The sequence below is a fragment of the Balaenoptera borealis genome (genome assembly GCF_965194805.1).
Source record: "Balaenoptera borealis genome assembly, chromosome: 4".
In the NCBI taxonomy this organism is placed as follows: Eukaryota; Metazoa; Chordata; class Mammalia; order Artiodactyla; family Balaenopteridae; genus Balaenoptera; species Balaenoptera borealis.
In genome coordinates, this window is record NC_138861.1 from 9,546,275 (window position 1) to 9,574,267 (window position 27,993).

Below are 27,993 nucleotides of genomic sequence, written 5' to 3' on the forward strand. Positions count from 1 at the left end.
TTTATTTTCCCCAGAAATACTAAAGCTTTCCATCTTTGGAGAAACGACAGTGCTCTTCCCTCTCATCTACACCCCTATGGCAGAGCACATTTATTCATTCCTTCCTTCATTCAGCAAGCTGAGTGCCCACTGTAGCAGGATGGTGACAGGTGCTGTGTGTGTGTACGACTGAGTAAAACCGCCTAGGCCCTGTCCTCAAAAACTGCATAGTGACCTATGGGGTACAGCTTGGAACAGTTCCTCGTGTGACACCTAACAAACTGTGTCATCTTGAAAGCAAGAGCTTTTACTATTAGAAAACCTGATGCTACTATTCTCTGACTTTCCAAATTGACACTTTGGGGTCGGGATTCTCTTTCATGAATTTGGCTTTAGACTTCGGCAGTAGACAAGCTTCTCACTTTTCTCTGATCCTTAAGAGTATGTTTACCTTCACGGAAATATCACAGCGTAAAGATGTTTTGGCAGGACCTACAAAGACCCTTAGGCTTGGATCTTCTTACATTGTCATTGTTTCTTACTTCAGGTACCACCGTCATGCTTTCTCAGCTCTGCCAGCCTAACTCGCTAGAACCGACTGAACAAGATCTTAAAACAGTGGCGCTGGACTCACCTGCCCACTTGGTTGTAATTGAAGAAATCTGAGGGTTTCGTTTCTCGTCGTAACCATTCTTTGCATGATTCATCACTTTGGAAGGGCATACTCTTCAGTGCTAAGATAAAGATCAGGAATGAGACAATAACTTCTCTATTCTAAGTATGTCATTCATGCATTCCAAACCTTACTGAATGCCTGCTGTGCTGTTAGGATTATCTAGAAAAGAGACCTGGTCCCTGCCCTCGAAGAATTCACAGTCTCAAGGTGAAGACAGGGAAGAAAAGAGTTCTGATATAGGGTAGTAAGTGTTAGGATAGAAGTAAGTATTGGATGTCATAGGAATAAATGAAAGGGAGACTTCAACTGGAGGAGTGGCAGAATAAACATCCCATGGGAAATGACATTTGAAGTTCGCCTGGGAAAGAAGTGGGGAGATGTGTTACAGGGAGAGAGAAAAACATACACAGACCGGGATAAAGCTTAAGAAGGAAGGTTAGAAGTAGAAAAAATTACAAGGGAGCCGGGGCAGGGAACAGACCAGGAAGGAAGGGTCTTTTATGCAATGCTGAAGACTTTTACTTTATCTGGGAGGTGAGATTGAAAAAACGCAAACATGAGTGTGTGATGATCACCGTGTGGAGAATGGACAAGGGGTGACCCTGAAGGCAAAGAAATCAGTTGGGAAGCCACAGTATCAGCTGGATCTAAGGAAATGGCGCTAAGGATGGAGCGGAGGAGAAAATTACAGACGTGAAGGAGGAAAATTACAGATGCGAAGGTCTGAGTGAGAGGCACTGCCATTCATCAAGATGGGCAGACTAGAAGGGCTGGTTTGGGTGGGAATTCCATTTTGGATATGTTGAATTGAGGCACCTATAGGACCTCTGAGCAGACATTTCCAGCCCATGTCTGGACATTTGAGTGTGGAACCCAGGAGAGAAATCTGGGCTGGGAAAATAGTCGGAAGTTATCAGTATGCACGTGATGGGTGAAGTCATGAGAACGCATTGGCTCACACAAGGAGAGTACACCACAAGAAGAGGGTGGATTTTTTTTTTTTTGTCCTTGATGAAGCAGTAAAAATTACTGATTTGATTAAATTGTGACCCCAGAGTATATGTTTTTCAATATTCCGTGTGAAGAAACGGCAATTATTCATAAAGCACTTCTGCTGCCCAGCTATGATAGTTGTTGGTAGGAAAAGCACCTGTGTGAAGGGGGCAGGTGGTTATTGTTTCAGTTGCAAACTGAATTAGTTTTCCCCTCCACACAGGTTTAATGGGTTTAAAAAGGTAGACCTGGGGAACACCAACAATCAAAGGGAGAGAGACAATCAAAGCAGCTGCTGGATATTTAGACAAAACCAGGAAAAGTCGTGACAGGAAAGCCTTAAGAGAGGAGACTGATTCAATGAGAGGGAAGTAGCCAGGAATGTTGAATGTGGAAGAGATGTCAAATAAGATAAAAACTAAAATGAATCACTATGTTTATCCAGTAAGAGGTCATTGTGGACCTCTGAGACAGATGTTTCATTGGTGTGGTAAAGTCGAAGGCAGGATGAAATAAATGAGAGATGTGGAAGTAGCAGCCTCAAATGTAGTCAGGAATGTGGTCTAAGAGTTTGGTTACCTTTTGCCTTGGTCTTGGTCTTAGTCTTGATGTGCTTTTACTATGTCCTCTCCTTCTTCCCCTGACACATTTTCCAATTATTCTATTCCTCCTGGTTTCCAGTGAACAGCTGCAGCGTTCTCAGGTCCCTTCTGGAATTTTTTTCCACCTAATTATTAATACATAAGTACTTATTAACCTTACCTGACTTTGGTGGTGGTGGAAAATAATTAACTTTGGGATGAAATAGGGCTGGGTTTGAATTCCTAGCCAGCACCCTCAGGTAGCTGCTTTTTGTGTTTTGTTATCTGTAGGAGTTTGGGCCTGTACAGAAATCCTCTCAAACTAGCCATGGGTTGGAACTGAGACTCTGCTGGGATGAAGGCAGCTCTTCCCTCCTCTCGTCCGTCCCCCTCTGGGGAAGTATGTGCTCTCTGCAAAGTCAAAAGTGTGCACATTATCTAGAAATGGCCCTGCCAGTTGGCACGATCTCTCAAACCTAGCTCCTCCCATTATACAGCCAGAGAGCCGGTCCATCCCTTAGTACAGACTTTTGAAGGAATCTCACTGGTTGTTGACTAGAGCTAAGGATTGGCTCTATTCAGGATCCTGTCGTCCAAACAGCAAGAAGTGTCAGTTGGGACACACATGGCCACCCAGGCCGAACATTTAAGCAAGAGCTACGAACAGGGCAGTGCCTGGGAATGAGGGTTTGGGCTGGACAGAAACGGCAGCGGAACCTCAGACCCATCCCTCGGTCTCTTGAGTTTTAGCTGCAAAGCGGAGTTAGTGCCCAGCAAACGCTGTGTTGTGCTGCCCAGAACCTACCTCCCGGACTGAGGAACTACCGCAGCCCCCCGGCTGCGGGGACACCGCCAGGGGCCAGCCCTCACCGGCTCTCCGCTCCAGGCGCTTCCCCGGGCAGAAGAGCGCCTCCTCGCCGCCGACAGTCACGTCCTCTTCCCGAACGGCCGGCCTCCCATCGCCGGTGAACGTTCGGGGGCCGCGGCCCGTTCCGCCGGCCCCGCCGGGGGCGCACGGAGGAAGGAAGAGCCGGGAGGAGGCGGGGCCGGCGGGCGGCGCGGCGGGCGGTTCGCGCAGCTTCGGGGTTCGCGGCAGATTCGCTGTCAGGCCGGCGCAGCCGCCGCGGGGGGGGGGGAAAGCAAGGGACGAAGGAAGGAACGGGAGGAGGAAGTGAGCGACAAAGCGGGACGGGAAGGGCAGCGAGCTGTTCGGACCGGCTTTCAGGCGCCGCAGGTCTGGTGAAAGGCCTTGGGTGTGCAATGAACGTGCTCCCTTCTTTTGCTGCATTTGCTCTTACAGAGTATTTTCCTTCTGGTTATGGGTGCACGACCTGTACAGCTGCACAGGACCCAGCTGTTAGAGGGGCCCCCTGCTTGGTTTAGTGCTCTGCAGTTGCTGTCTTGAATAAGGACCTGGCATTGTCATTTGGCACGAAATATGTAACCGGTCCTGCCTTTGGCCGCCTGCCTCTTAAGACATATGACGTTCAGTCTCCTGGCCCTTGAAAGAACCTACCCTTGACGTGTGAACAAAGGCTCAGTGACTTCACTGGTTAGATCTCTCTTGGCTCCATACATCTTGGCTTCACCTGTCCAGGTGAACACTGATATCCTTCTGGTATAACTCACTTTCCTCGCTTGTCGGTCTCCTGACAAAGTTCTAGGGATATTATCAACCACTAGCCCCAAGCCCTGCTAGACCCACCCTAGTGTCATTTAGACATATGCAGTAGGTTCTCAAAAAATGCTTACCGTTGGTAAACTGACTTATTGGACTTCCATAAGTGACCATCTAAACCCTGTACTGTTTAAAGCATTATTCTGTTCATTCTTCACTTGCTCCCCAGTTATACTCTTTGCTGGGACGTCATTTAGTTCTCTACCCTAGTTTTAGGTGACAAATGCTCAGTTACTGCCTCTATTAACGTTCATTCATCCACTGAGTTAGTTTCTGGATCGTGTCCATGTGACTCTTTTTCATGTCCACCAGACAGCCTTCTGCAGATGGATGTGAATAGCTGTTGGATAGCAGTGAATTGGTTTTGCTTTTGCTAGTGTATAAAGGAGGTATGGTAAGAGAAGAAACAGACTTTGAAGTCAAAGGGGTCTGGATTGGACCTTGCTATTATTAGCTACTTAAAGGCTTCATTTCTTCATCTATAAAAAATGATAATTAGAAAGACTTCCCTGTATGGTTGTTAAGATTAAATGAGATAATATATGCAAAAGAGCATAGCACATCAAAGACCCTTAATATTCATATCCCTTCCTCCACCTTTTAAAAGAAACAAAATTACAGTCATCCACGCAGCACTGCTCTTTAGGTTTTGTTCTGAACAAGATTCTGAACCATATTTATACTAACTTATACGTTACAAGGCATAACTGATCATTGTCTTAAGGAAACACCAAAAGAGGTTAAATATTCCTTCACGATTAAAGACTATGTTTGGCTTATTATTTAAGATATCTAATGTCCATTTCCCCACTAACATAAAATTAATAAAAATGTAATTCAATGCATTGACTCACTGATTTAGCAAACATTTTATCCTCACTGATGAACGTATAAAAAGTGCTAGGTCAGGAGTCTGAACAAAATGAAATAGATCTCTGCCACCATGGAGTTTACCAAGTTACCTTCAGGGGATACTCTAGAAGAGATCCTTGTGCTGAAAGATTGCAACTATGACATTTTATTCAATCATTGGCAGGACATTAAAAATTGCTTACATTAAATGCATATTGCTGAGTTCCCACTGAACACTTGTTTCTAATTTTTAATACATGGAAATGCTGCAGTAAAATATACCACAGGCAATATATTGTAGAAATCGCAACCATTTTCTTCTTATGTACCAACAAATATTTTGGAAGAGGGAAATGAGAGATAAATCTTGTTTTCAATCAAATCGAAAAGATCTGAATAGTTAAGTGTGTATATAATGTTTTCAAAGATTCTTCACATTAATTTTGCAAACAGCCAGGATTTGGCTGCTAAAAAATTTCCAAACATTCATTGACTCCTTTACATCAGTGTTCACAGGGTCACATAATAAATATTGGAAAGTCTGGATGCCAAATAAACACAGTTTGATTTTAAAGTGTTTAATGCATGTACTTTATTTAAATGTTGCTTTGAACACTGAGATATGATTTTAGGATGCTTACGGTTACTCTAATACATACTTTTAAAACAATGGTCAAAGCAGCAATTACATCAGCCAACTCCAGAAGTGCTATACACCCAATTAGTACTTTGGTAAATTATAAAACAAATGTGCACAAGAGCACTTTAGCAGAAACTAATTTGGGAGACAGCAAACTGCTAAATTCTGTACAGGAATCCAGTGGAAGAAGAGTCATTCTTGGAGATGGAACAACACCATGACTTCACAGCCTAGAATGCGCAATATGACCATCAGTGGACCATTTCAACCATCTAACAACCAAGGGGAGCTGCCAGAGAGTCAAGCGGTCTCATTCCAGATGCCAAAAGCAACAGGCAGGTCATCACAGTTTGGCTTCTAAAGACATGACTTTTTATTTCTGCTGAAGTCATCCAGATAAGTGAATATAATAAATGCAATAAAACGTAACCCAACCAGAATTTTATGTCACTTTGTACAGACACGGGTATGTGAACTGAAGTGCTAAAGGAAAATACAAATACATGTTTGTGTTTAAGGGTTCAATGCTAAACTTTAACCATCCCTTCCCCCACTGCACCTTGAAGCATTTTCTTATTATAATATTACTGTGAAATTAAATCCTTGTCCATTCTTAGAAAGAAAACTAAATGTCCTGTCTGATACTGAAGAGTTAGTATAGGCCTACTCATTCTCTGCCAAGATTGGTTTAAAAAAAAATTAAATTCCACTTAGAAAAAATAATTTCTATTTAAATTACATGCTAACAATTCTTCAAAGTAAGCAATTCCCATCATACAGTACAGAAATTCAAAACTGATCCTGCCAAAACTTTATTTTTTCAGAAAAAGTGCATAAAACTTTGACGCACTTAACACAAGGGTCTGTAACAAATAGTTGATGGAAAGCAGGACTGCATTTACACTTGAATATATAAGGTACTTAAGAATTTATACTTGTGAAAAATCACAATGATTTTAAGACGATTTTGCCAAATCAATGATGGCAAATGAAGTTAGGCAACACATTTTAGAAAGATGATTTATATACTACATATAAATGAAAGGCAAACATAAATACAGTTGATTTAAGTTTAATTACATTAATATAATTTACACCATACCTATACCCACATGGTAACAGCCACATGGCAAATTCACAGTTATAACTAAAAAACGATTTAGAACAGCCCTTTTGTTCCACTACTATTTGCGTAATTCCCAGTAATAGACTTAGAAGCCTAATACGTGTATGCTTATCTTTTATGGATTATAATAATCTATAAGTTATACTTCAACATTGTGGCTTGAAAAACAGACACTAGTGTGTTTTTATGATTTAGTCAAAGCTGACTAGTTTCAGGTTTTAAAAACTTTCAGGTTGAGCAGAGCAAAATCCACTCCAGACCAAGGCCTGCATGTCCTACAAATTCTTCTTTGTCACAGATGGCAATCCACCCAATGCGTCAGTGACTCTTAAACCTCTGAAGTCAACAACATCACTCCCACGCTTGTTTTTTTAAAGTGAAAGAAAGGAATAGCAATGTGAAGAATTCAAAACAAAAATAAAACCTACATTTTTAGAAGGTCATCTTGTGCTTTAGAGTTTCTGTTTGCTTGTTAGTTTGGAAACTCTCCATACTCCTAAATGTAGCTTCCATGTTTATGTCCCAAGACCCCACTCAGAAAGAGGGAGAAAGTTTTCCAGGTTTCTTAGCCTACCTTTGGTTCCTCACTTCCCAGGCAATGAATAGGAGACCGTATCCTTTCTTGTAATGTTTTTCTTTCTTTTACCAAACTTTCTTGGAAAAAAAAAAAAAACCTTGAAATATTTCCATACCACTTTTTTCCAAAGGATAATTCCTGATTAATACAGGCAGGAAAACTCAAGATTTATTTTCTTCCATTCCCAAACAGGTGAGATGTGAATATTGATGTTGTGCCCTCTTCCTTCTAATAAGCCTTGAGTAAAACTTAAAAGAAAAGTCAACCTGAAAACTAAGAGTTGAAGGTACATCAACTTTATCGTTTTGGTTTTTCTTTTGTTTCCACAGAACTCCACGTCGTTCTTAACACTTCAGTATTTTTCTCACATCCTATTATTTTATATGCAAATTACAATATAGCAATGTAGCTTCAAATGCTGTTCTGTTCCTAGGTTTTTCCACATAAGTTACCCACCACAAAATATCTCCTACAGCCATTTTTAATCTCTTTCCTTATCTCCCAGTAACCATTGGTTCTCCACTCTGAAACTTCCCTCAGTTTGTCAAGAGTTCCTAGAGATAAACATATCAATAATTGAAAGCTAACTGGTGAAGGAGCTATGCAGGATTGTTCCCTTTCTTTGTCCATTAGTCTAAAATATACATATGTACATACACCTACACATACAACAAATTTACACTGTCCGCAGAAATAAACTGCAGATGTAATTCCATACACACACTTAGAGATTCACATTTTAACAGCAAACTGACACACAGATATAAGGAAATATAGTTTTATACTCCTAAATTACATAGCAAGCTGGAATAGATAAGGCGCTTTTTTTTTTTAAGATTTATTCTTTCTTAGGAGTCTTAGAAAAAGGAGACATAAACCTCAAGCTATGTCTGTAGCAGTTATCAGTCAATGTGGGATTATTTTTACTGACAAATTATCCGACTTGCTTACTCTATACAAAAAGTGATATAAACATACTGTATACAAAACACAAAACAGAGAATTCGAGATAACAAATGGAAAAGTTATACAAAATACTTGATACTGTCAGTATGTAACTCTGTATAGCTTTGACCAAAGAACTCTTAGCCTGGACATTCTTTTCTGATATGAGGGAAGGGTCATAGCTATATAGCATTCTTACCTACAGAAAAACAGGAATGAATTGACTGGGGGCAGGAGAGACCTGGGGACACAGTTGAAATACGTAAGTGCACTGTTGTACATATGTATACAGCTTAGCAGTGTCATGTTAGCTGAATTAATTTCTTTTGCATTGTTACATTCACCAGTAGGTGATCCAGAGTGCAAAATACAGTAACAGAGAACTCAGTTTTCATACTTACTGCTTGGTACAGTTATTAAAAATAAACACTTGCAGATAACCATTGAGTAGCTGTCAAAATACTGACTAGTTTTGAAGAACTTGAAGGCCAAGAACCTGGTCAAATGAATAAAGATCAGAAATGATCAAAAGAAATTCATATAGAAATTTAGAAATTTAACACTCAGCAAGTGTATCATAACCATTTTTCATTTGCTCACTCAGAGACTCATTCACAATAGCTGAATTACACGTATTTATACTGAGTTATGTACAGTTAGTTGAACATAAATATGACAGGTACTTATGAAAAACTACTATGTAGATGGTTACTAAGTTTATAGTGATTTGTGTACTGATCTAGTGAGTCCTAGGGTCACCTTGGTACAGTCGACTTTTTAAAATCTTATCAGTTTCTTGACACAATCAGTGAAAAACTGCACAGAAACTCCGAGTCCCAGCAAGTGATCAGGCCCATCGTCCACTGGAGGCGAAGCTTCTGCTGAATGAGAAGTTGATTTCAGAGGTCTTGTATTTTCCCCAAGCACCAAAAGGCACTACTACTGCAGTAGTGTTATCTTCAGTACCATACTGTATTGCCTGCAAGTTACGGCAGGAAGGAAGAGATGAACAATGGAAATCAGAGTCTGTACAAAAAGGAATCAGCCTTTCTCTGGAAGGCCAAACTGGTTTAAAACATAGTGACTAACGCAATTATTTCACAGTGGTTTGTATCAATTGCATATAGGATAACTGATGTCCCAAACAACTGTATTAACTATATGCCACTGTAGCAGTTTTGGCAATAAATACACCAGTAGACTAAGGTACAAGATATGTAGCTCCTGAAGAAGAAAACACATGTAAAGCATTTAGCATAGGCACTAATGCGGGGCTAAGGATTCAGTGTTAGCTCTTACCTAGCAATTCTGCTCCTAGGAATTTAGCTTAAAGAAATAATAACCTAAGGAAATGGATGTGTATAAAGATAGAAAACTGTAAGAAAGTTTATTACAGTCTACACAAAACAGAAAATTGGCATAAACTAAACTTCCTACAGTGGAATTATAAATCAATTTTAGGAACTAATGCAAACAGCAAATTATATAGTCAGCATTAATAAGTGCTTGGGATTACAGCAAATGTACTTCAAAAGACCTCAGAGCCTGGGACTTCCTGGGTTCGATCCCTGGTCCGGGAAGATTCCCACATGCTGCGGAGCAACTAAGCCATGTGCCACAACTATTGAGCCTGCGCTCTAGAGCCCGCGAGCCACAACTACTGAGCCTGCATGCCACAACTACTGAAGCCCGCGCACCTAGAGCCCGTCCTCCTCAAGAGAAGCCACCGCAATGAGAAGCCCGCGCAACACAACTAAGAGTAGTTCCTGCTCGCCGCAACTAGAGAAAGCCCACGCACAACAACGAAGACACAACGCAGCCAAAAATAAATAAATAAATTTATTTATTAAAAAAAAAGAAAATACCTCAGAGCCTGAGGTCAAAACTCTGAAGAAAAAGATTGATAAAAAATATGTGATATAGGGGCTTCCCTGGTGGCACAGTGGTTGAGAATCTGCCTGCCAGTGCAGGGAACATGGGTTCGAGCCCTAGTCCAGGAAGATCCCACGTGCCGCGGAGCAACTAAGCCCATGTGCCACAACTACTGAGCCTGCTCTCTAGAGCCCGCGAGCCACAACTACTGATCCCGCGAGCCGCAACTACTGATCCTGTGAGCCACAACTACTGAAGCCCGCGCACCTAGAGCCCATGCTCTGCAACAAAGAGAAGCCACCGCAATGAGAAGCCCGTGCACCACAGCAAAGAGTAGCCCCTGCTCGCCACAACTGGAGAAAGCCTGCATGCAGCAATGAAGACCCAATGCAGACAAAAATAAATAAATAAAATAAATAAAGTAAAAAAAAAAAAAAAAAAAGAGCTATTTATCCAAACAGAGTATTAACACATGGAAATTTTACATTTTTTTTTACTGGATATTATCCAGCTTCCAAATTTTAGCTCTGACTGGCACACCGACATACCACTCATCCATACACCTTTTTGTATTTGTTTGTTTTTACACACCCATTTTTCAAAGCCAGAAATTGACTATGCTGTAGTGTTTCTATATTGGATATTCATGTGGAGCAGTCTAGTTTAAAATGGTCTAGTGGTTGGATTCAGGAGCTCGGCTGTCTGGGTTTGAAGAGCAGTTCTGCAACGTGACAATCTTGCCATCTTGAGTAAGTTACTTAATGTCTCAGCCTCTGTGTCTCTGCCCTCTTCCTTTGTGAAGAAGGGATAATTCTAGCTCCAGCCTCAGAGGGTTATCACGATGATTACATGAGTTAAATACATATGAATAGAAGAGTGCCTGACACACAGTGACATTAGTATTTGCTAATGTTATAATTTACCAATGCTGTTACTATCATTTCAAAATGTGTACAAAGCCAAAAAATAAACGTAGCTCATTTCCTTGGCATATTAATTTTACTTAACTACTTGGAAGAATTGTAAAAAAATTTTTAATTGGAAATATTATGGAGTCAAGTGTAAAATTCAATGTACTACTAAAGCTAAAACACAAGATTTCAAAGAAATCTCCAGTCAGTGGTGGCCCCTCCAGGCTGCACCGAAACCTGCACCTGGCTTTGTTCTCTCCTCCCCGCCCTGGGACTTCTCTAGCAGAAGCTCTGCTGTGTCACCTGTTCAGTAACTGCATGGGCTGCTTCATTGGGATCATGGCATTGATTGACGAAGTCACAAATCTCTTGACTGTTTACCATGAAGTTAATTCCATCTGTAGTGAGGACCAGGAAGCTGTCATCAGCATGATGTAGCTGCAATCAGAACCAAATGCATAGGATTTATAAACTAGGCTCAGCCTTAGAAGAATCTTCATAATTCAACAATTTTATCTGTTTTCTGAGTGGTCATCCGTGTTTCAGAGCTTGTAGGCAAACAGAGTGAAAATGGAAGGCCTGCATTTAGGGCAAAAATAGCAACATTTAGCATCAGTCAGGGAGGACAAACCTAACACTTACTTAGTAACACCATGGAGGCAGAAGCCAGAGAGCTAAATGCTGACAGGCAGCTTGATGTAACGGCTGAGAGCACTTCTCTGGGGCCAGGCTTCCTGGGTGTGAAACCCACCTTTTTCAACTGGGCAAACATAGGTAGGTTGAAGTGTATATGCTCCAGATTTGTTTTCTCTGTAAAATGGGGTAGGAGTAGCTATTTTGAACAGAGCCTGGCACACAGTAAACTGCTATGTAAGTATTTGTTAGACGAAATGAATATAAGTGGGCTATCTATAAGACATAAAATTGTTCCATAAATTAACAATCATTTGCTGCCATTACTGGGGGCCTACACTGTAATGTGCCAGGTACTAGAGCAGGCGGGGGGTTGCACAGTGAAGTGTCAGCTCACCACTGGGTGTATGCCGGGGGAAGTGTAGCGTAATGGGGGCAATGATTAGCAGCAAGCAGAAGATGTCACAGGAAGGGAGGTGGGACAATTATTTAGCTTGGTGGAAAAAGGAAGTCAGGCTCAGCTTCCAAGGGAGGGTGACGCTGAATGACGAGGTGCAGGTGAGGAAGGGCAGTTCCGTGATGCTTCCGGGCACATTCCACAGCAGGGTGAGACAAAGCCAACACTTCGTCACACGTTAGGCCAGGAAAGTACTATCTTATTTTCTCTGAAAAGTTTATCTATCCTTCCATTAATAGCTTCTTTTTAAAAGCCATTCTGGGGGCTTCCCTGGCGGTCCAGTGGTTAAGAATCCGCCTTCCAATGCAGGGGATGCGGGTTCAATCCCTGGTCGGGGAACTGAGATCCCGCATGCCACGGGGCAACTAAGCCCGTGCGCCGCAACTACTGAGACCATGCTCTCTGGGGCCCGAGCGCCACAACGAGAGAGGAGCCCACGCACCGCGAGGAAGAGCCTGCGTGCCGCAACGAAAAGATCCCAAGCGCCACAAGTAAGACCCGACGCAGCCCCGAAACAATAAATAAATAAATAAATAAATAGATATTTTTTCAAAAACTAAGAATAAAAGTCACTCTGGCTTCAGTTAAGGCTTCCAAGAAAGCCTGCGGCTGGAGACAATCCTGCATTCATTCCTCGCCTGTGTATCAAGGGTTTGCACGTCCTTTCTTACCTTAATCCTCTTTGTTTCCGGTTCTGCTATCACACCGCTGGTTTTAAGATCCAGATCTCCAAGACTCCTGGTCATCGCGAGTCTGCCGTTCACGTGAGGCTGTCCCAAACTATTCCAAGCTACAAAACCGCCACATTTCTTAATCCTGGTCAAAAAAAGTTAAAAGACTATGCTATGATACCCAGAAAACCAAGGCTCTGTTAAACTTAAGCATAAAATCAGTTTAAAATGCAAGGTTTTATTTCTATCTTGAACTATATGAATACCATCCTTATAGAAAGATTGACCAGTGGAGGTGGTACCTTTCTTTTTCATCTTTTCTTTCTGGAGTGTGGTCGATTGTCAGCTTCATGGGTTTTCCTTTTCTGCACAAAATAGCTCGGCTATCCCCAACACTGGCTACAACCAGTTCAATACCATCTCGCAAAAGGGCTACTGTTGCGGTAGTCCCAGAGGTCAGAAGGGTCGCTGCAAACATGATGAAAAAGAGTACAGGTCAGTGACAGTCACATGACTGGGTATGGAGTTTTTATTGCAAGATAAAGCACAGGCATGTTAAGCTAATGCTGAAATGTATCATTCTAATTTAACTAGAGCTATGCAAATAAAATGCAAATGAACTACGTAAGTAAGAGCATGCAGAGAAAGAGGTATTTTCTTCAGTAACAAGGCCCCACGCTAACCTAATTTGGTAAAAAGTGCATCACTGTCTCCAAAGGGCTTCTATTTCTATACAGTGGGGTTCACTTGAATGGATCATTATTACTCCTTTGTGTGTACATCAGGTGTTGGTATTAAGGGTGTTACATTTTAATTAGATTGGCTAATATGGCAGGATGATTTGGGTCTACAGAGCCCATTCAGGCAAGCCAACTTTTCTAAGGTCTATACACTCAGCTTTTTTCTTCCATTTCGTACCCCTATCGTGGGAAATTATTATCAGTTAACAGGCTAAATAAGCAAGATATGCCAAGTGCACCATGGGCTCTTCAAGTACTATATTTTACATTCTTTCCTTCTACACCTGTTTTAATTTTACAAATGTTCACCAAAAAAAAAAAAAAAAAAAAAAAAATCCTAAAATGATCAAAGGTCCACATTCTTTTCTTCTTTGTCCTCCCCAGACATGAAACAAAGGTACAGCCGTCATTATATTAGGAGTAAATCTGGAGGGCAGGGAACGAAATTCATTCTAGTTTCCCATAAACTTGGTATAGTTCACACTTGTAGTTCCAGCGGGATCTAAAACAATCAGTCTGTCCCCAAATGCAGGACAGTTCTGCCAAGTGCCAGTCCTGTGGTCAAGCCCTGGGCCCAGAGCACTCCAAGAATATTAATTTCCTCTGACCAATAACAAAATTACATGTTGCTTGGCTGGAGGTCACCGCTATTTCCTCCATCCAATCCAAAGTGCATTTTTGCATCTTTCTTTGGTGTATTCTAACAGTGTCTGCCCTAAGTTCTTTACCACTTATTAAAGTTTTTGAGGGTGCATTGAGCCTTGTCAAAGTGAGAATACTGTGAAATTATGGGCTAAAAAGGAAAGGAAATAGAAAAAATCAAAAAAGATAGCATTTAAAGCAGGTATTATCTTCAGTAACATGGTTAATTCTTTAAAGCATCTAAGTAAAATATTCAGGTGATCACCTAAAGATGATTTTGACTTCAAAGGCAGATTTAGGAAAAATGAAGTGCTGTTGACTGACTGAGGCTCAGTCTTTCCCATTTTTTTTTTTAAGACAATTTTAAAAACAGCAGTAATGCATTTTGGAAAGATATATATGCATGTATTTTCCAATCAGTATATTAAAATGCCTGCTTTAATCAGAAGAGGAAAATGGAAAAAAACATGAATAAACCCTGCTTAATCTTCTATATCCGTGCCGAATTTACTTTATGGAGAACAAGCATTTATAGGTTGCACTATCTTCCCATTTATCTCTTTTGATTTTGGAACTGCTGTGCCAAAGTAGTATCATCTTGGCAAAACTAAAATACATTACATGTCGTTGTTGTACAACACAAACGTTTTAGTGTATCAGTGATGTTGATATTACAAATGTCAACTTGTGAGTGTCCCAGAACATTATACAAGGGAAGCTTTACAGTTTCACCTCTGTAATCTTTTCAAATGATTAGAAGAGCCAGGCGAGAAAACACAGGCGTTTACTCAGATGCTACCTGTCCAGGGAGTTTAGTATTTATTCTCCTTTGTTTAAACTGTCAGGAACAGCTTTTGTCTTTTCTTTTTTTCTTTTTTTGGCCGCGCTACACAGCAGCATGTGGGATCTTAGTTCCCTGACCAGGGATCGAACTGGTGTTCCCTGTGGTGCAAGCTCGGAGTCTTAACCACCAGGGAAGTCCCAGGAGCAGCTTTTTCTTAAAAGTGGTTTTTCATTGGCTACAACAAGAGTTAAAACTTCATAAACGAAAACTTCAAGTTTAGCTGCTTAGGATTATAATTCATGGCTCTGCCATATGGGAATTTAAAAGAGCTTGAGTTTTTAACCAACCCGACTTCACAGTTCCAAAATCCCAGGATGTATGGGAAAGTTTTCAAAACTGTTGATTCTGGTTTGCTAAGCATCTAAGAATATAAATATTAAATCAGCATTTATTTGCATTTAACATGGAAGTAAAAATTCTCACTTTTTTCCCTAACAACAAAACTATAAAACTAAGACATCTTTCAATAAGTTCTTAACACTCACTGGACATTTTCTACTGCAAGTCATCTCAACTAATGGGACAAACAGGATGTGGGAACCTTCCAGTAGTCCAGGCTAGGAACCGCTGGACTCCTTCACCTGGGACAAAATTAAGCAGATCTCTCTTTCCACTGAAGCCCAGCATATAGTGTCCACGGGCTCCAGGTCTAGAGCTGCTGACCGGGCACAGTTCTCTGCCACAAATAACACGCACAGAGGCAAAGAGGAAATTCACCCAGGAATTGCGCTCAAACATTACAAACCTGCAACACAGGGGAGGGTAGAGAAAGAGCTGCAAAGTAAGGGGAAGGGTTTTATTTTGGTGAAACTTTCACTAGCAAATTATATAATATTCCGGGAGATGCCAAATCAATGATTCCAAAACTCAGTTTGCCCAAGTTGATGGTATTTTGTAGTTGAGTCTGTTTTTCATCACAGAGCAACGCTTCTTAGTTTTGTGGCTTCCCAAGGTAGGAAAACCTATATACAAATGTATGTGTACCAAGACACATATTGTGGTGACACAGACACACATCTACATACTCATGCACACACACACACAGTCAGTCAGTCAGTCTTGAAGAGTAAATCAGTACCTTTACTGAGTTGAAAAAAATGCACTGTAAATTTGTTTGGTATCAATATCAGAACTGTCTCAGTTCCAAAAGGGAAAATTCATGGGAATTCATGGGTAGAGCACTGAATAGTTCGTATCTGACAAGCATACCAGAGAGGATGTAAACTACAGTATACCACCAAATTACTGGGATTTAAATATAAATCAAGAAGGAATCAAAGCACCTCCTATACCAGATATAAGGAGTGACTTATTTGTTAATGGCGCTAAATGCAGGGATTTTAGTATCTAGAAGGCATTTTTTGAGTAGATGATTAGTTTAAATTAATTGTTTAAATAAAGGCTAGCAAGGCTCTTGAGCGCTAATGAATGTTTACAATTTTATGTAATTCATAAAATGGGAGTTTCTGCAGCTCTCTCTTTCCTCCAGTGTTGCAGGTCAATATATCAAAAGAAAAATGATCAAGATTTTGAATGGCAACATAAAGAGTAAAAGCTGTACTTTTCAAAGTATAACCCCCCCCCAGTAATTATTTAACTGTGTAAAAAATAATATGTATAAACCAATACAGTTTCAATGTTTATCAAAAATGGGCATTCTAGACATGTATGAATCATAAACACTAAATCAGTAACAAGTTGAAGCAGTAACAGCACAATAAGAATATCTCTTCAATGCTGTCCCTATTTTTTTGCTTTTGGCTGCCTCCAACATGAGAAGGGAAATCAAAAACATTGCATTTCTCACACTGGTTATTTTTTAGTTTAATTCTTCCATAAAGAGATCAAGTAACATGAAGAGCATGGAAGTTTCCAATGAGACTCACAATGCTGCCACCAACGTCTCCCACTCTGAACGTCAGAGCAAGTCTTCTCTTTTTGATCCATTTGTCTCTTGGGGAGCTTTGTTGCTTTCAAATCTTAAGCAATCTAGAAACACTTCGAAGAGTTTATCGGATATATAGGATATCATCTAAGTTTTCTACCATCTGGTTTAAGTGACAATTTGTTCATTAAACAATAGACTAATGGGACATCATTTGAACTTACTGGCTGGTTTCATTAATTGTAAAAATACACATGACTGGAATAAAATGAATACAAAATATTCAAAGATGATGATGAAATTAGCTATTTGTAAATAAGGGTAAATTGAAAATGCATCTACAACAAATCAATAAAAATAGCCAGCAATTTCTTAAGGGCTGTTTCTTGATAAGTGGCATCCTGATTTTATTCTCCTCAAACTACCCCCATTTTAAACTGAAATAGTAAATATTTTAAATGCTAACGAGATAATTTGAAGTATTTTATGCAGATATTGGATGAAAGTCTTAATTAAAAAGAAGAGAGTGTTTTATTTTCACTTCATTATTTTCACTTTCTTTTGAGAAAGCTAACAGTATGACGTGGGGCACTCTTCCCTACCTGAAATTCCAGCATTAGTGATTCATTCCTATGGTTTAACCAATCTCTTTTCAGCTTTCCTTACTCAAAACTCAAATCCCCCCTAGAAGTGATAACTCATTAAAATATATACATTATATTAATAATTCGGTTAAATCAGCTATAGGATAATCAAGGAATAAGTTATAATAACTTTGGTAAGAAAGAGTAGGCAGTGGAGATCAGTTTAGTCCAAATAATTATTTAGTACCTTCCAGACTCTCTACAGGGTGCTGAACCCTAGAGATTCAAAAATGAATAAGCCATGGCCCCTGCCCTCAAGCTGATCACAGAAAGGGTTCAAGGAGGGAAAATGGAGCTGATGCTAAAAGAAAAGGTGAAAGAAATTGGAGAGGGCAAACTGCACTTACTTCACAATTTTATTTAACTAGCATCGGTCCTACTCACAGCTATGCCAAAAAGAATATTATTCGCTCTTATAATACTGATACTGCTTCAGTTCTTACTAAAAACTAAAAAATGTTTTTTAATTTAAATAATAACTTTGAAATCTGAAGTGGTACACGTCTTTTTTTAAATCCACATATTGAAAGGTTAAACAACATACAGCATCCCATCTTTAGTGGCTTTAATATATTTGATAAAATAGCCCCCAAATATCAAAAGGCAATTTTTGCCACCTTTGAAAGCCTTGGTAACTGATTAAGAATAAATTTAAAGTTGTTCTCAAAATACTTACTTAAAAAAAAAACACAGACTAATTGATCTATAAGAATGCATCCAAAGTAAGACTTAAGAACAACAGTCATAACAGACCCTTTCTTTTTCTTTTAGTAGTACACGAAGCATCATTCTGTCATGCTCCATTATACTTGCAAGCAAATGGCCATTAAATGAAAAATAAATTTTAGAATATCTTATGAAAGGTCTGAGATCATTAACTCAAAGTATGTGACAGAGGAACTAAGTTAAATAAATACATTTTCATTTCATTATTAGAAATGAAGTACATTTTTATGATTAATTTCTTTGCACAACTGAATCAATGTGAGAAAGGTATCTTTAGAAAGGTTCTTTTAAGGTAGGCAAGTTAAGTCAATTCTCTCCCTAAGTTTGAAATTCCCTTTAACTGTAATTTATTATTTAATAAATGAAAGGAGTACTCTCACATTTTATACCAAATCTATCACTGTTTTAAGCATCTTCGTCAAGTAGATCCTTTACAAAAGGGCTGACTGCACCCGTGAAGGGTTAATGGTTTTTGACTGTTGGCCACATTCCCATGGTAAACTTGAACATTCCTTTCTGAAAACCTTGCCCAGTGAGCTCTACCTATTTACACAACAGCTGGGGCACACCACCTGCACTACGGCCGGCCGATAAACTTCGTGGTGTGATACACAGCCGACCTCCTTATGGATGAGATAAGAGCATACCAATATTCAGCGTTATAAAAATACAACTATAAGAAAGTGTTTTGATGTCTTCTTCACTTTCGTGTGTTTTACCCACGGGGAACCAGTACAGAATCTCTTCACTTTTGTATGTTTTACCCACGAGGAGCAAGTACAGAATCTTATGCTAACACTACCGTCTCTCAACCCTTATTTTCACGAGGTGAGGGGCCAGCTGGAAGGCGGGAAAAAAGTCCAAAGGAACGAAGCAGAAAAAATGGGCCTGACTAATCTACAAACGAGAAAATAAATCCCTGAACTGAACAAAGAGAGTGGACCCTAATGCTTTTTGGAGAAGTATGATGGTGATAAGGTTCTCGACAAAGAGGAGGAAGAACTTCTTAAAATGGCAAATAGACCCATCCTAGAGTCATCGTCTCCAATACTCATCATTAAATGTGCCCATGAGAGAGGCCACGGTGGGTGCCAGGAAGATCTCAGCCCTAACTCTGCAATTGACCTTTTACCTCTCTCTGAGTTTCACTTCCTTATCTGCGAAATGGCGAGAATCTGCAGCCCTACGCGCTCCAACTGAAAATTATAAAAATAATATTGCTGTGGTACACTTTGACCTCCTTTAAACAAAAGGATGAACAAAACACAGATTAATGTTACTGCATGATTCATTTTCAAATCGGTTATGAGGTCTATATGCATACATTTAAATGGTTGCTGCAGAAGTTTTCAAGATTAACTTTCTGAGCAATAAATTGGGGGGCCAGCTAACCAAAAAACATCAGCTACATTTTCCTAAAATGGTTTTGATAAATTTAGTCAAAATCAGAAACATTTTACTTTCAAAATGTAAGGTCATACGGTACACAAATTCTAAAATTCAGCTGACATGGCCTTGTGTTTAACAAATACAAAAAATGTCAACTAGTTACCACAGGAAAGCTGCAAGATCAAGCTTTTTTTTAAGAAATGGAAGAAAAAAATATCTTCCTTCTAATTTTACAGAGTAGTGAATATTAGCCATTGTCCTTTTCTATTGAGGACCAATTAGCAATTTTCTTCTGGTGTGGACATTTATTCTCTGGCTAGATGAGATTATACCCTATAGTGAATTTCAGCACTTGCTCATCAGATTCCTCTAAAAAATAAACCCTCTCACAGTACGGACCTCTTGCCCGTAAAACAAGCAATCAAACAGATTAAAAAATGTTTTTTAATCTTTTTAAAATTGAAATTCAATATCAGAACCATTTTGGAGCTCCAATTTCTAAAACAATCTCCAATATATTTCATTTAAAAGTGGATTTAGTTTGGATTCCAAATAACATTTGAAGTGATTCTTCATTTAAAAAATCATTTTCAACATAAGCATCCTTACAAATAAACTTACATTAAAATTCCCACCCCTAAAGGGCTTAAAGTGTTTCCTTTTTCCCTGAAATGCCCCAGGACAGTAAGGAAAGAGATTGCTTTACTTACCATCAGCAGACAGGTGGGCGTGCCTTGCAAAGGCTTTATCTATTTCTAGAAAAGCCAAGGTCAACACAGTTTCCAAGTTCTCCTCCTTAGGAAGCAAATCCCTTCGTGGAGAGGAAAAAAGAGCCCCAAACAATCATTTGACAATAGGTTTCTAGCCTTCCTCTTGGTCCCTCCAGCTAGCAGTCATTCCATACAATGGATCTCCGTGGCTTGCCTTTCAGAGGCTTAAGATCCACATATTAACGAATCAAATTGAGAAAGAATCAGGCACAGAGATAAGCCTTTAAAAACAATAAAATAAAAGCCCAAGTCTCCATCCTTAAAAAATTAATCCTCACTATCACAACCCTGAGAAGTCAAGAGTTCCTTTATATTAAATTTAAGCCACTGAGTTCCTTTGTGGAATAAGGCAAAATATATATAAATCAACTGATGAACGGTATGAATAACTATGCTTGGGAAGAAGAGTCACACGGTCATGACTGTCGCATGTTCTCCTCCTCTTTTAATTCTAGCAGTAGTGCAACCCTCAAAAATACATTAATAATAATTGCGGTAAATAAACTCTTTAAAGAGCTCCAAAGCACCCTCATTCAAAGCATTTTCCCCATTCTAATGCCAATCATCTAAAGCTATTTTCAACAAGTATTCCAAGCTACTCACACCACTTGAAAGAATAATTACCACTTATTGAAGCACTACGTGCCCTGCACTGATAGGAGTAAATGCTACTCATAGATTCTCAGAGGACATGAGATCATGTACTTTGTTATGTTAATTCACTTGAAATGATCACAAGTCAAGTGCTGCAGATTCTGGTCAGTGCTCTCACCAAGGGAATTGTTAAAACATACATATTTCTGAAGTGGTAATAATCATCTGTGATAACTGGCATGCTTGAGCAACTGCTTATTCATAAAACAATCGTGTGAAAGCACTCAAATAACTACCCTAACAGTGAATGTTGGGACTTCCCTGGTGGCACAGTGGTTAAGAATCTGCTTGCCAACGCAGGGGACAGGGGTTCAAGCCCCGGTCCGGGAAGATCCCACATGCCGCGGAGCAACTAAGCACGTGTGCCACAACTACTGAGCCTGCACGCCACAACTACTGAAGCCCGTGCGCCTGGAGCCCATGCTCCGCAACAAGAGAAGCCACCACAGTGAGAAGCCTGTGCACCGCAACGAAGAGTAACCCCCGCTCGCCGCAACTAGAGAAAGCCTGCACACAGCAACGAAGACCCAACGCAGCCATACATACCTACGTACATACGTAAAACAGACAAACAAACAAACAAAAAACAGTGAATGTCTCAGCCAAAAGGTGAAAGTTTAAACAGGAAGCATAAGGCACACTGCAAAGAGTGAACGTCATTGTATCATTTGTACGTACAGGATGCATTTCTCCATGTGGGTGTGACAGAAGTCGGCCGCCGCAGGTCCGCCATGGCCATCATACACTGCAAAGTACAGGACTTCGTCTGTCAGCTGAGCAAAGCCAAAGCGGTCTTCGTTCTCTTTTCGTTTGCCAATCTGCGAGGCGCAGCCCACGTTCGCCAAGCTGACTTTGGGAATCGGCTTGCCGTACTTAATGCTGGGTGGCAGCAGAATCGGCTCATCGATGCGGTTGTCCCAGATGCCAAAATTATCCCACGTGGCTGGTCGTCCGCTACCATCAGGGTCAAACCGGGAGCACCTGGTCGCCGAAGTGGAGCTGTGGCACGTGGGCGTCACCCGCCTGTCGTCCTGCAGCAGGCGGGCGCTGAGCAGCGCTCTCCTCCGCACCTGGTTCCCACCACTTCTAACCAAAGTAAGTAAGGCAGCTGTTGACATAACTCCAGAGGACTCAGGAATGAGGGAAAGGTCAATGGAACTGCAGTGGGCTGCCTTCCAGAGAAACGATGCAACTGAGTGGAAAGAAACAGAGAGAGAGAGAGAGAGAGAGAGAGACTCCATCAGTAATCTCAAATGTAACTGATACATCGTTAGATAGTACCAAGGATGAAGTCTGTAAAGGTGGCACTTAACAGCCTACTTCTAAGAATAGTGGATCAAAAAAGAATTGATTTACCTACCCCATTCACAGGGTTTAAATTCTGTAAAACTTTGACAACGTGCACAGCTCACAAAGAACAAGTGCTTCTCCAACTTCAACCTACAATCACTTGGGGATCTTGCTAAAATGTAAATTCTGATTCCGTCTGTCAGGTGAGGCCTGAGATGCCGTATTTCAAACCAGCTCCCTGGTCCCGCACACAAGTTGCTGGTCGGGCAGGCCCACACTTTTGAGTAGCGAGAATATAGAAAACAGGTGTAACTAAATAGTCTTCCCTTCATCAACTCCATTGCTCTGAAGAAAAGGTGGGGAAAAATATTAACAATAACAAAGTCTCTTGCGAGAGTTAGAAATTTAAAAAAAACTGGTTAATAGAATATTTATGATAGTTTTGTACTCAAGAGAGTGCCCAAGTTTTGGCAAAGATACCATCTAGGATCTCAGTTCAGTTTAAGATTTCTCAACTTACTAAACTTTATTATTCTGGTTAATGTAAGTTGGCTCGTGCAAACACGTGCCAGAGGCACAAGGTGTGTGCCTCTCATGTGTGTGATCTCAGGAACTGGGGGGAACTGCGCGTGCGACAAGCAGCCCTGATTTATGAGCCACTGATCTATGCATTTACATTAACAGCTGAAGCTCGTCCGAAAGCCTCCCCTGGGCCTTTGCAGCGGAAATTCCTACACCCCTGCAGGAAGGGCTGTGTTTCTGGCAGTCTGCCATACAAATAAGGTTCTAAGCAGAAATTCGTCTCTATAGTGTTTCGTTCCGTTACTTTATGAATTAAAAACCAACTGTAAAAAATAGCACAATGTGACGATTTGATAATGCCGGCGGAGGGTATACAGGTGTTATATTATTCTCAACTGCACGTTAGAATTGTTTCACAATAAAAAAATGAATTTGAAAAAAATGTATCTCCCCAAAAGGCACACATGAACACACACAAAAAGCCCAGCTTGAATCCATCTACAAGAAAATGCATTACAGATTTGAAACAATCACTTTCAAATAAGTTTTTGGACATCAGTCTAGCTGTGTGTAGGAAGGACCATTACTCCTTTCAGTAAGTAAAGCAGCAGAAGGAACGGAATGAGGTTCCAAAGCACGCCCTTGGATACCTAAGCAATGCAAGTCATCTGAGCCCTGCCTTCTCAGAATTTAGAAGGAAAATGGCCTCCCAAACTATTAATGGGTCGCAAAAGACTTAGGAGGCCGTCCCCTCTTGGCCTTTTAGCTAATAGCATGTACTAAAGCCTGAAACTCACTTCTTTTATGACAGTACTGGGGTCGGGGGAGACGTAGCACCTCCGGTTATCAAAGGGAAACCACATCCCATTACCAAAAAAAAGAGGTGTTTACTCCTTTGCTTCTGTCTGAAGGTTGTATGTTATTCAAAACCAAAAACTGTGTCAAATAAAGGTAAACTTGTGGAGAACTTTCAAAGTATAATACAATCTAGCAAGTAAGAGAACTACGTACTAATTCTTGATGGAGATAATTCACAAAGCAGCTTTCTGTTATAGAAAAAATAAAACTTTAAATATGTTTATTAGAAAACATTCACATTTGAAGAGTGCACCAGAAATTAGCAAAGTACTATTCTTTTGGCTTCAGTCCAAAGCATGTACACCATACTCAGCCTTGTGCCACTCTGTAGTGACACACCTACTTTAAGCAAGAGTTCTAGAATTCCAAACTAGTAAATATTAAGTTTTCTGCAGCTCTTCTAGGATACTCTTGTCTTTTTTTTTTTTTTCTCTCTCTCTCTCTTCCAAAAGTAAAATAAATAAAATGAACAGAGCTGCACTCATATCAGGGAACATATATCCACTGGAAACATTATTTAAGAATGAAAACATGCAGCTTGAGCAGTTTCTTGAAGCCTGCATAAAGTAAAATCAGTCTTCAACCTGGCCTCCTTCCTCATTCCTTATTTATACAATCATCTCAGATAGTAAGCAGAATAGTCACAGGAAAATATTTACTTTAAGGCATACTATTGGCTATTGGGGTAGATGAAATGTAACCCAGATATATTGCCAGTTTACAAAACAAGGTCGGCGTCACTTATGCAAGCAGGCGAGTGTCTAAAGAAGTGGTTCAGTCTCCTTCGCCTTACGCAATATAACTAAACCATTACTAATCTGAGGGAACAACTCAAAGAGGACCTGTGTTCCCAAGCTAAAGAACAGCTTTGAATTAAACCTGCACATCAAGAAGTTTCCTTCAGAGCTTCAAACTACAAATCAGCCGTCATAGCCCACCCCCCCCACCGCCCCATGCCCTGGAAATGACGAGGCGCTGACTAGCAAGTAGAATTTATACTGTGGGGAAAAAACAAAAGCCTTTTAAAAAAAAGTGTTCTTTATAACAAAAATGGTAGAGAACAAACTGACAAACACCTAAGAAATATTTTTATTATATGTCAGTTCAGCAATTAAAAATGGGCATGGGTTTATCATTCTGCAAACCAAAAATAGTTATTCAGGAACCCTTTATGTCAATCTCTCAATCGGAAATCAAGGCTAGCTTATTTTCATTTGAACATTTACATTCAGTCTTTGAAAGTCAAAGTAATCCAGAAGAGTCAAAGGGCAGAAGTAATTCTGCTTGAAAGACATTTGAAGACACAAAAATGTCAGAGGAAAAGTTAAATGAACCAAGAGCCCAAGAACACATTATGCTGCACATTATATTCTACTAGCAAAAATAAAATTTAAAAACTAGGCTAAGCAAGAAAATAAAGACAAATAACTTGATTGGAATCCTAGCTACAGAGCAGGTTATTTATATAAGCAGCCTAGCTATACTAATAGTCATATAAAGTAAGGAGAAAAAATGGACAGTCTTCCACCTAGGCCAAACTGTTTTCCAAATTCTCTTTTACACCCCAATCAAAACGAAATGTATGGCTCATGATTTACTTTAATCACATGAATTTTTTAAAACGTGTGAGTGTGAGCCTGCATATATTCTACATACTGACAATAAATAAACGCTGAAAATACTTTCCATTTTCATCATTTTAACATTCATTTGTGTGACCAGGCCTCCATCTTCCTCCTCCTCAATGCTTTGGTTAATCTGATACTTTAAAGTCCTGACACAGAACTCTGACAATTGAACAAAGTTGACCCCTGATTGAACAACGCTGACTAGCAGGGGGGATTCTCAGCAAAGAGGGTTAAATGAAATAAGTTGTGAGTCCACAAGAGTAGACATAGAGATTCCACAGTAGAGCGCTGGTGAAAAGCCACGTCCTGGGAGTAGGAAATCTCAGGTGAAAAGCATCAGAAAGGGGAAAAAAAAAAAAAAAAAAAAAAAAAAGCATTTGGTTTGTAGTAAACTTCTGAAGTATACACTTTGTTTAAAAATAAAAGGGGGGGGGAGTGATGAAGAAAAGCCACATATACAGCTACAAGATTGCTATGCCTATTTTACATTTTCATCTTATTCCAATTTTATAATCCCGCAATGATTTAAACACCTTGGAGCTGTCCAAATGTACTTTTGGAAAACGGAGGCGCTCACAGCCTCTGGCAGCAGCGTGCACTTGGGATTTGAGTTAAACTGCTCCTGACTGTTGAAAGCAGGTAAGAAGTCCAGTTTCTTGCTGTCATGTTAAGCACATGCCAAAATTACTCAGGAGTTCTAAGGATCAGTACTACTGAAACTTGCTTAGATTTATCCCTCTAGCAAAAATATTTAACGAAGTATTCACATTTGCCCATTATAAAGTGGCACTCAGGTATCTTTATATCAGTAACTTACACAATGGAAACACAGGCAATTTTAATATTCTTAAAATAATTCTTTAACCACTCCAGAAAAAAAAATTCATCCCAATCAATTCAAATATTATGGAAACCTCCAGAATGTATTTCAGGAAATTTGGACTCCAATATCCTCTTTACCAGTACCCTGCTAGGAGGAAGGAAAGAAAATCTACTAGTCTACATGAGGGAGGAAACAAAAACAACAGAAACCTCCAAGGACTCCTCTTAGGTTTGATGTGAACATATGTATTTGGATGTGTGAATAGAGAAAAGAACATGGGAACAATGAAAAGTATTCATCATTCTAATTCCATAAATATCTTGTAAAACATTTCAGTTAATGTGGATACAGACCATATTCCAAACGTTCATTTAAGAAGAATTTTCCAGAACAACTGAGTATAAGGTGTGTATTTTATGCTTTTTCATTTCCTCTAGAGCACCTAATACAACGGTGAGATCTACACATTAAATTTTCAGTAAATTTAAAAAATAAAGAAGAAGAATTTTCCTTTACGTTCTATCACCAGCACCTCTCCCCCTCTTCTTCTCTAAGATTCCAGTCAAGGGAAGTAGGTGCCTCTGTTGGTGACCAACAGAAACCGACTAAGGTTGCAAGAAAAAAATCCTGAAAAATTATAACTGAGACTTTTTTCCCCCTAGACTACGACACTATCGCTGTCTTTCAAGACCATCATCATCTGTTACCCTAGCTGCCCAATTCTGAAAGCGCCGACCACCTCCTTCTTTCCTCCGCACTGGCGGAGTGTGCAAGGACCGGAGAGGCTCCCAGTCTGAAGCTCTGAAAGGCCGGTGGAGCTTTAGAGACTCCAAATTCCCTGGCTGTTGCCACCCGGAGTCTCGCCTTTGTCATCTCCTGGGAAATCTCTAATCTACAGACAGCGGCTGCGAAAGAAGACGTCAGCAGCCTCAAGGCCTTGAGATTATAGTGCGCTCTTGGCAAAGCAAGACCCACGTCCTCAGATCGACCCCAGCCAGGGCTCTGCATCCTTCTCTCCTCCGATCCCCTGAAAAGCTCACCCTTGGACAGTTCGGGATCCTGGGCTTGGCTCGCTGGCCCGGACAGCTGAGCGACCCAGGGCGATACACCGCAGCGAGCGCAGCCTCCCGCCGGCGCGGCGCGCGGCACTGCGGCCGGCTGGGTTCCCTCGCGCACCTTCCGCCGCCCGGTCCCCGCCTCCCAACCACAGTCTCCGCGGACAGATTCCGGCCGCCGCCACGTCTCCCTCGGCCCGGCCGCAGCTGCAGCGGCGACAAGACGCTGACCCCCGCAGCATCCTCGCGTCCGGGGGTTGGGGCTAGGCGACTCGGGGCCTCGCTAAAGGCAAGCGAGGGCGGGCGGCCCCTGCTTCCCGTCCATCGACCCTTCCATGGTCCCCTCCCTCCTTCCAGGCCGGCCCACCACCCTCGCTCGGCAGGAGCCTCCAGCTCGCAGTCAAGTTCAGGCCGAGCGCGCAGGCTCCGCAGGAAATGCCGGCAGCCGGTGGCTCCGCCAAGGTGGGCCCCGCCCGGACATGCTGCTCCAGACCTCGAAAAGAAAGCAAGCTGCGCACAGAGAACCCAGGCACTGACCGCCGGGCTCGGACTGAAGGGGCTGGGGAACAAAACAGATATTTCCGCTCCCCTGCCCTCCCTGGGGAACCCTCCTCCGTTTACCCTCCATTCCGCGGACCGGGAGCAGTGGGCTGTGCCCGCGTCCGTAAGTATCATAAACGGTTAAATAAATGAAGTACACTCTCCAGGCTCTTACCTCGTGATGGCAATGCCCCTGGAAAAATTTTAATTAGCTAACGGAGGGCGGGAGAGGGGTTTTCTGTAAATAAGGCTGCCTTCTCCGATGTTTCCAGTCGCTGGAGCAAGCAGTTAGCACAGCCACTGGCTCATCTGCTGGAAATTCTCGAGAATTTTTCTCGGGCAGCTGCCAGATGGAGAGGGGAGAAGTCTGTTCCTGCTGACTGATGGCAGCT

The 27,993-nt window shown here is 40.9% G+C and overlaps 2 protein-coding genes across 13 annotated transcripts in view; both read right to left on the reverse strand.

The window, feature by feature from the left end:
- ABCG2 (ATP binding cassette subfamily G member 2 (JR blood group)) overlaps window positions 1-3,443 on the reverse strand; it is a 164,490-nt gene extending 161,047 nt beyond the window's left edge. For 2 of the 11 annotated variants that reach the window (XR_014244544.1, XM_082391683.1), the window contains exons 1-3: window positions 3,035-3,443; window positions 2,228-2,375; window positions 614-713 (exon numbers count right to left, since the gene is read on the reverse strand). Coding sequence is in view for 6 of the 11 variants with exons in the window: in XM_082391683.1 (XP_082247809.1) it covers window positions 614-686 (73 nt within the window). In the remaining 5 variants the exon portion in view is untranslated. The remainder of the gene's footprint in view (window positions 1-613; window positions 714-2,227; window positions 2,376-3,034) is intronic. The other 9 variants (XM_082391674.1, XM_082391686.1, XM_082391679.1 and 6 more) reach the window with 8 other exon arrangements.
- Window positions 3,444-5,321: 1,878 nt separating this feature from the next.
- Window positions 5,322-27,933, reverse strand: PPM1K (protein phosphatase, Mg2+/Mn2+ dependent 1K). 2 transcript variants are annotated; one of them, XM_082391756.1, is made up of 7 exons: window positions 27,777-27,933; window positions 21,564-22,077; window positions 20,172-20,272; window positions 12,894-13,059; window positions 12,592-12,736; window positions 11,134-11,268; window positions 5,322-9,026 (listed from the first exon to the last, which is right to left on the reverse strand). In XM_082391756.1, the coding sequence occupies exons 2-7, from the start codon at window positions 22,001-22,003 to the stop codon at window positions 8,895-8,897; spliced, it is 1,119 nt and encodes a 372-aa protein (XP_082247882.1). In that variant the 5' UTR covers window positions 22,004-22,077; window positions 27,777-27,933; the 3' UTR covers window positions 5,322-8,894. The 2 variants fall into 2 exon arrangements, with proteins under 2 accessions (XP_082247882.1, XP_082247883.1); XM_082391757.1 differs by lacking the exon at window positions 27,777-27,933 and adding an exon at window positions 27,047-27,278.
- Window positions 27,934-27,993: the final 60 nt, after the last annotated feature.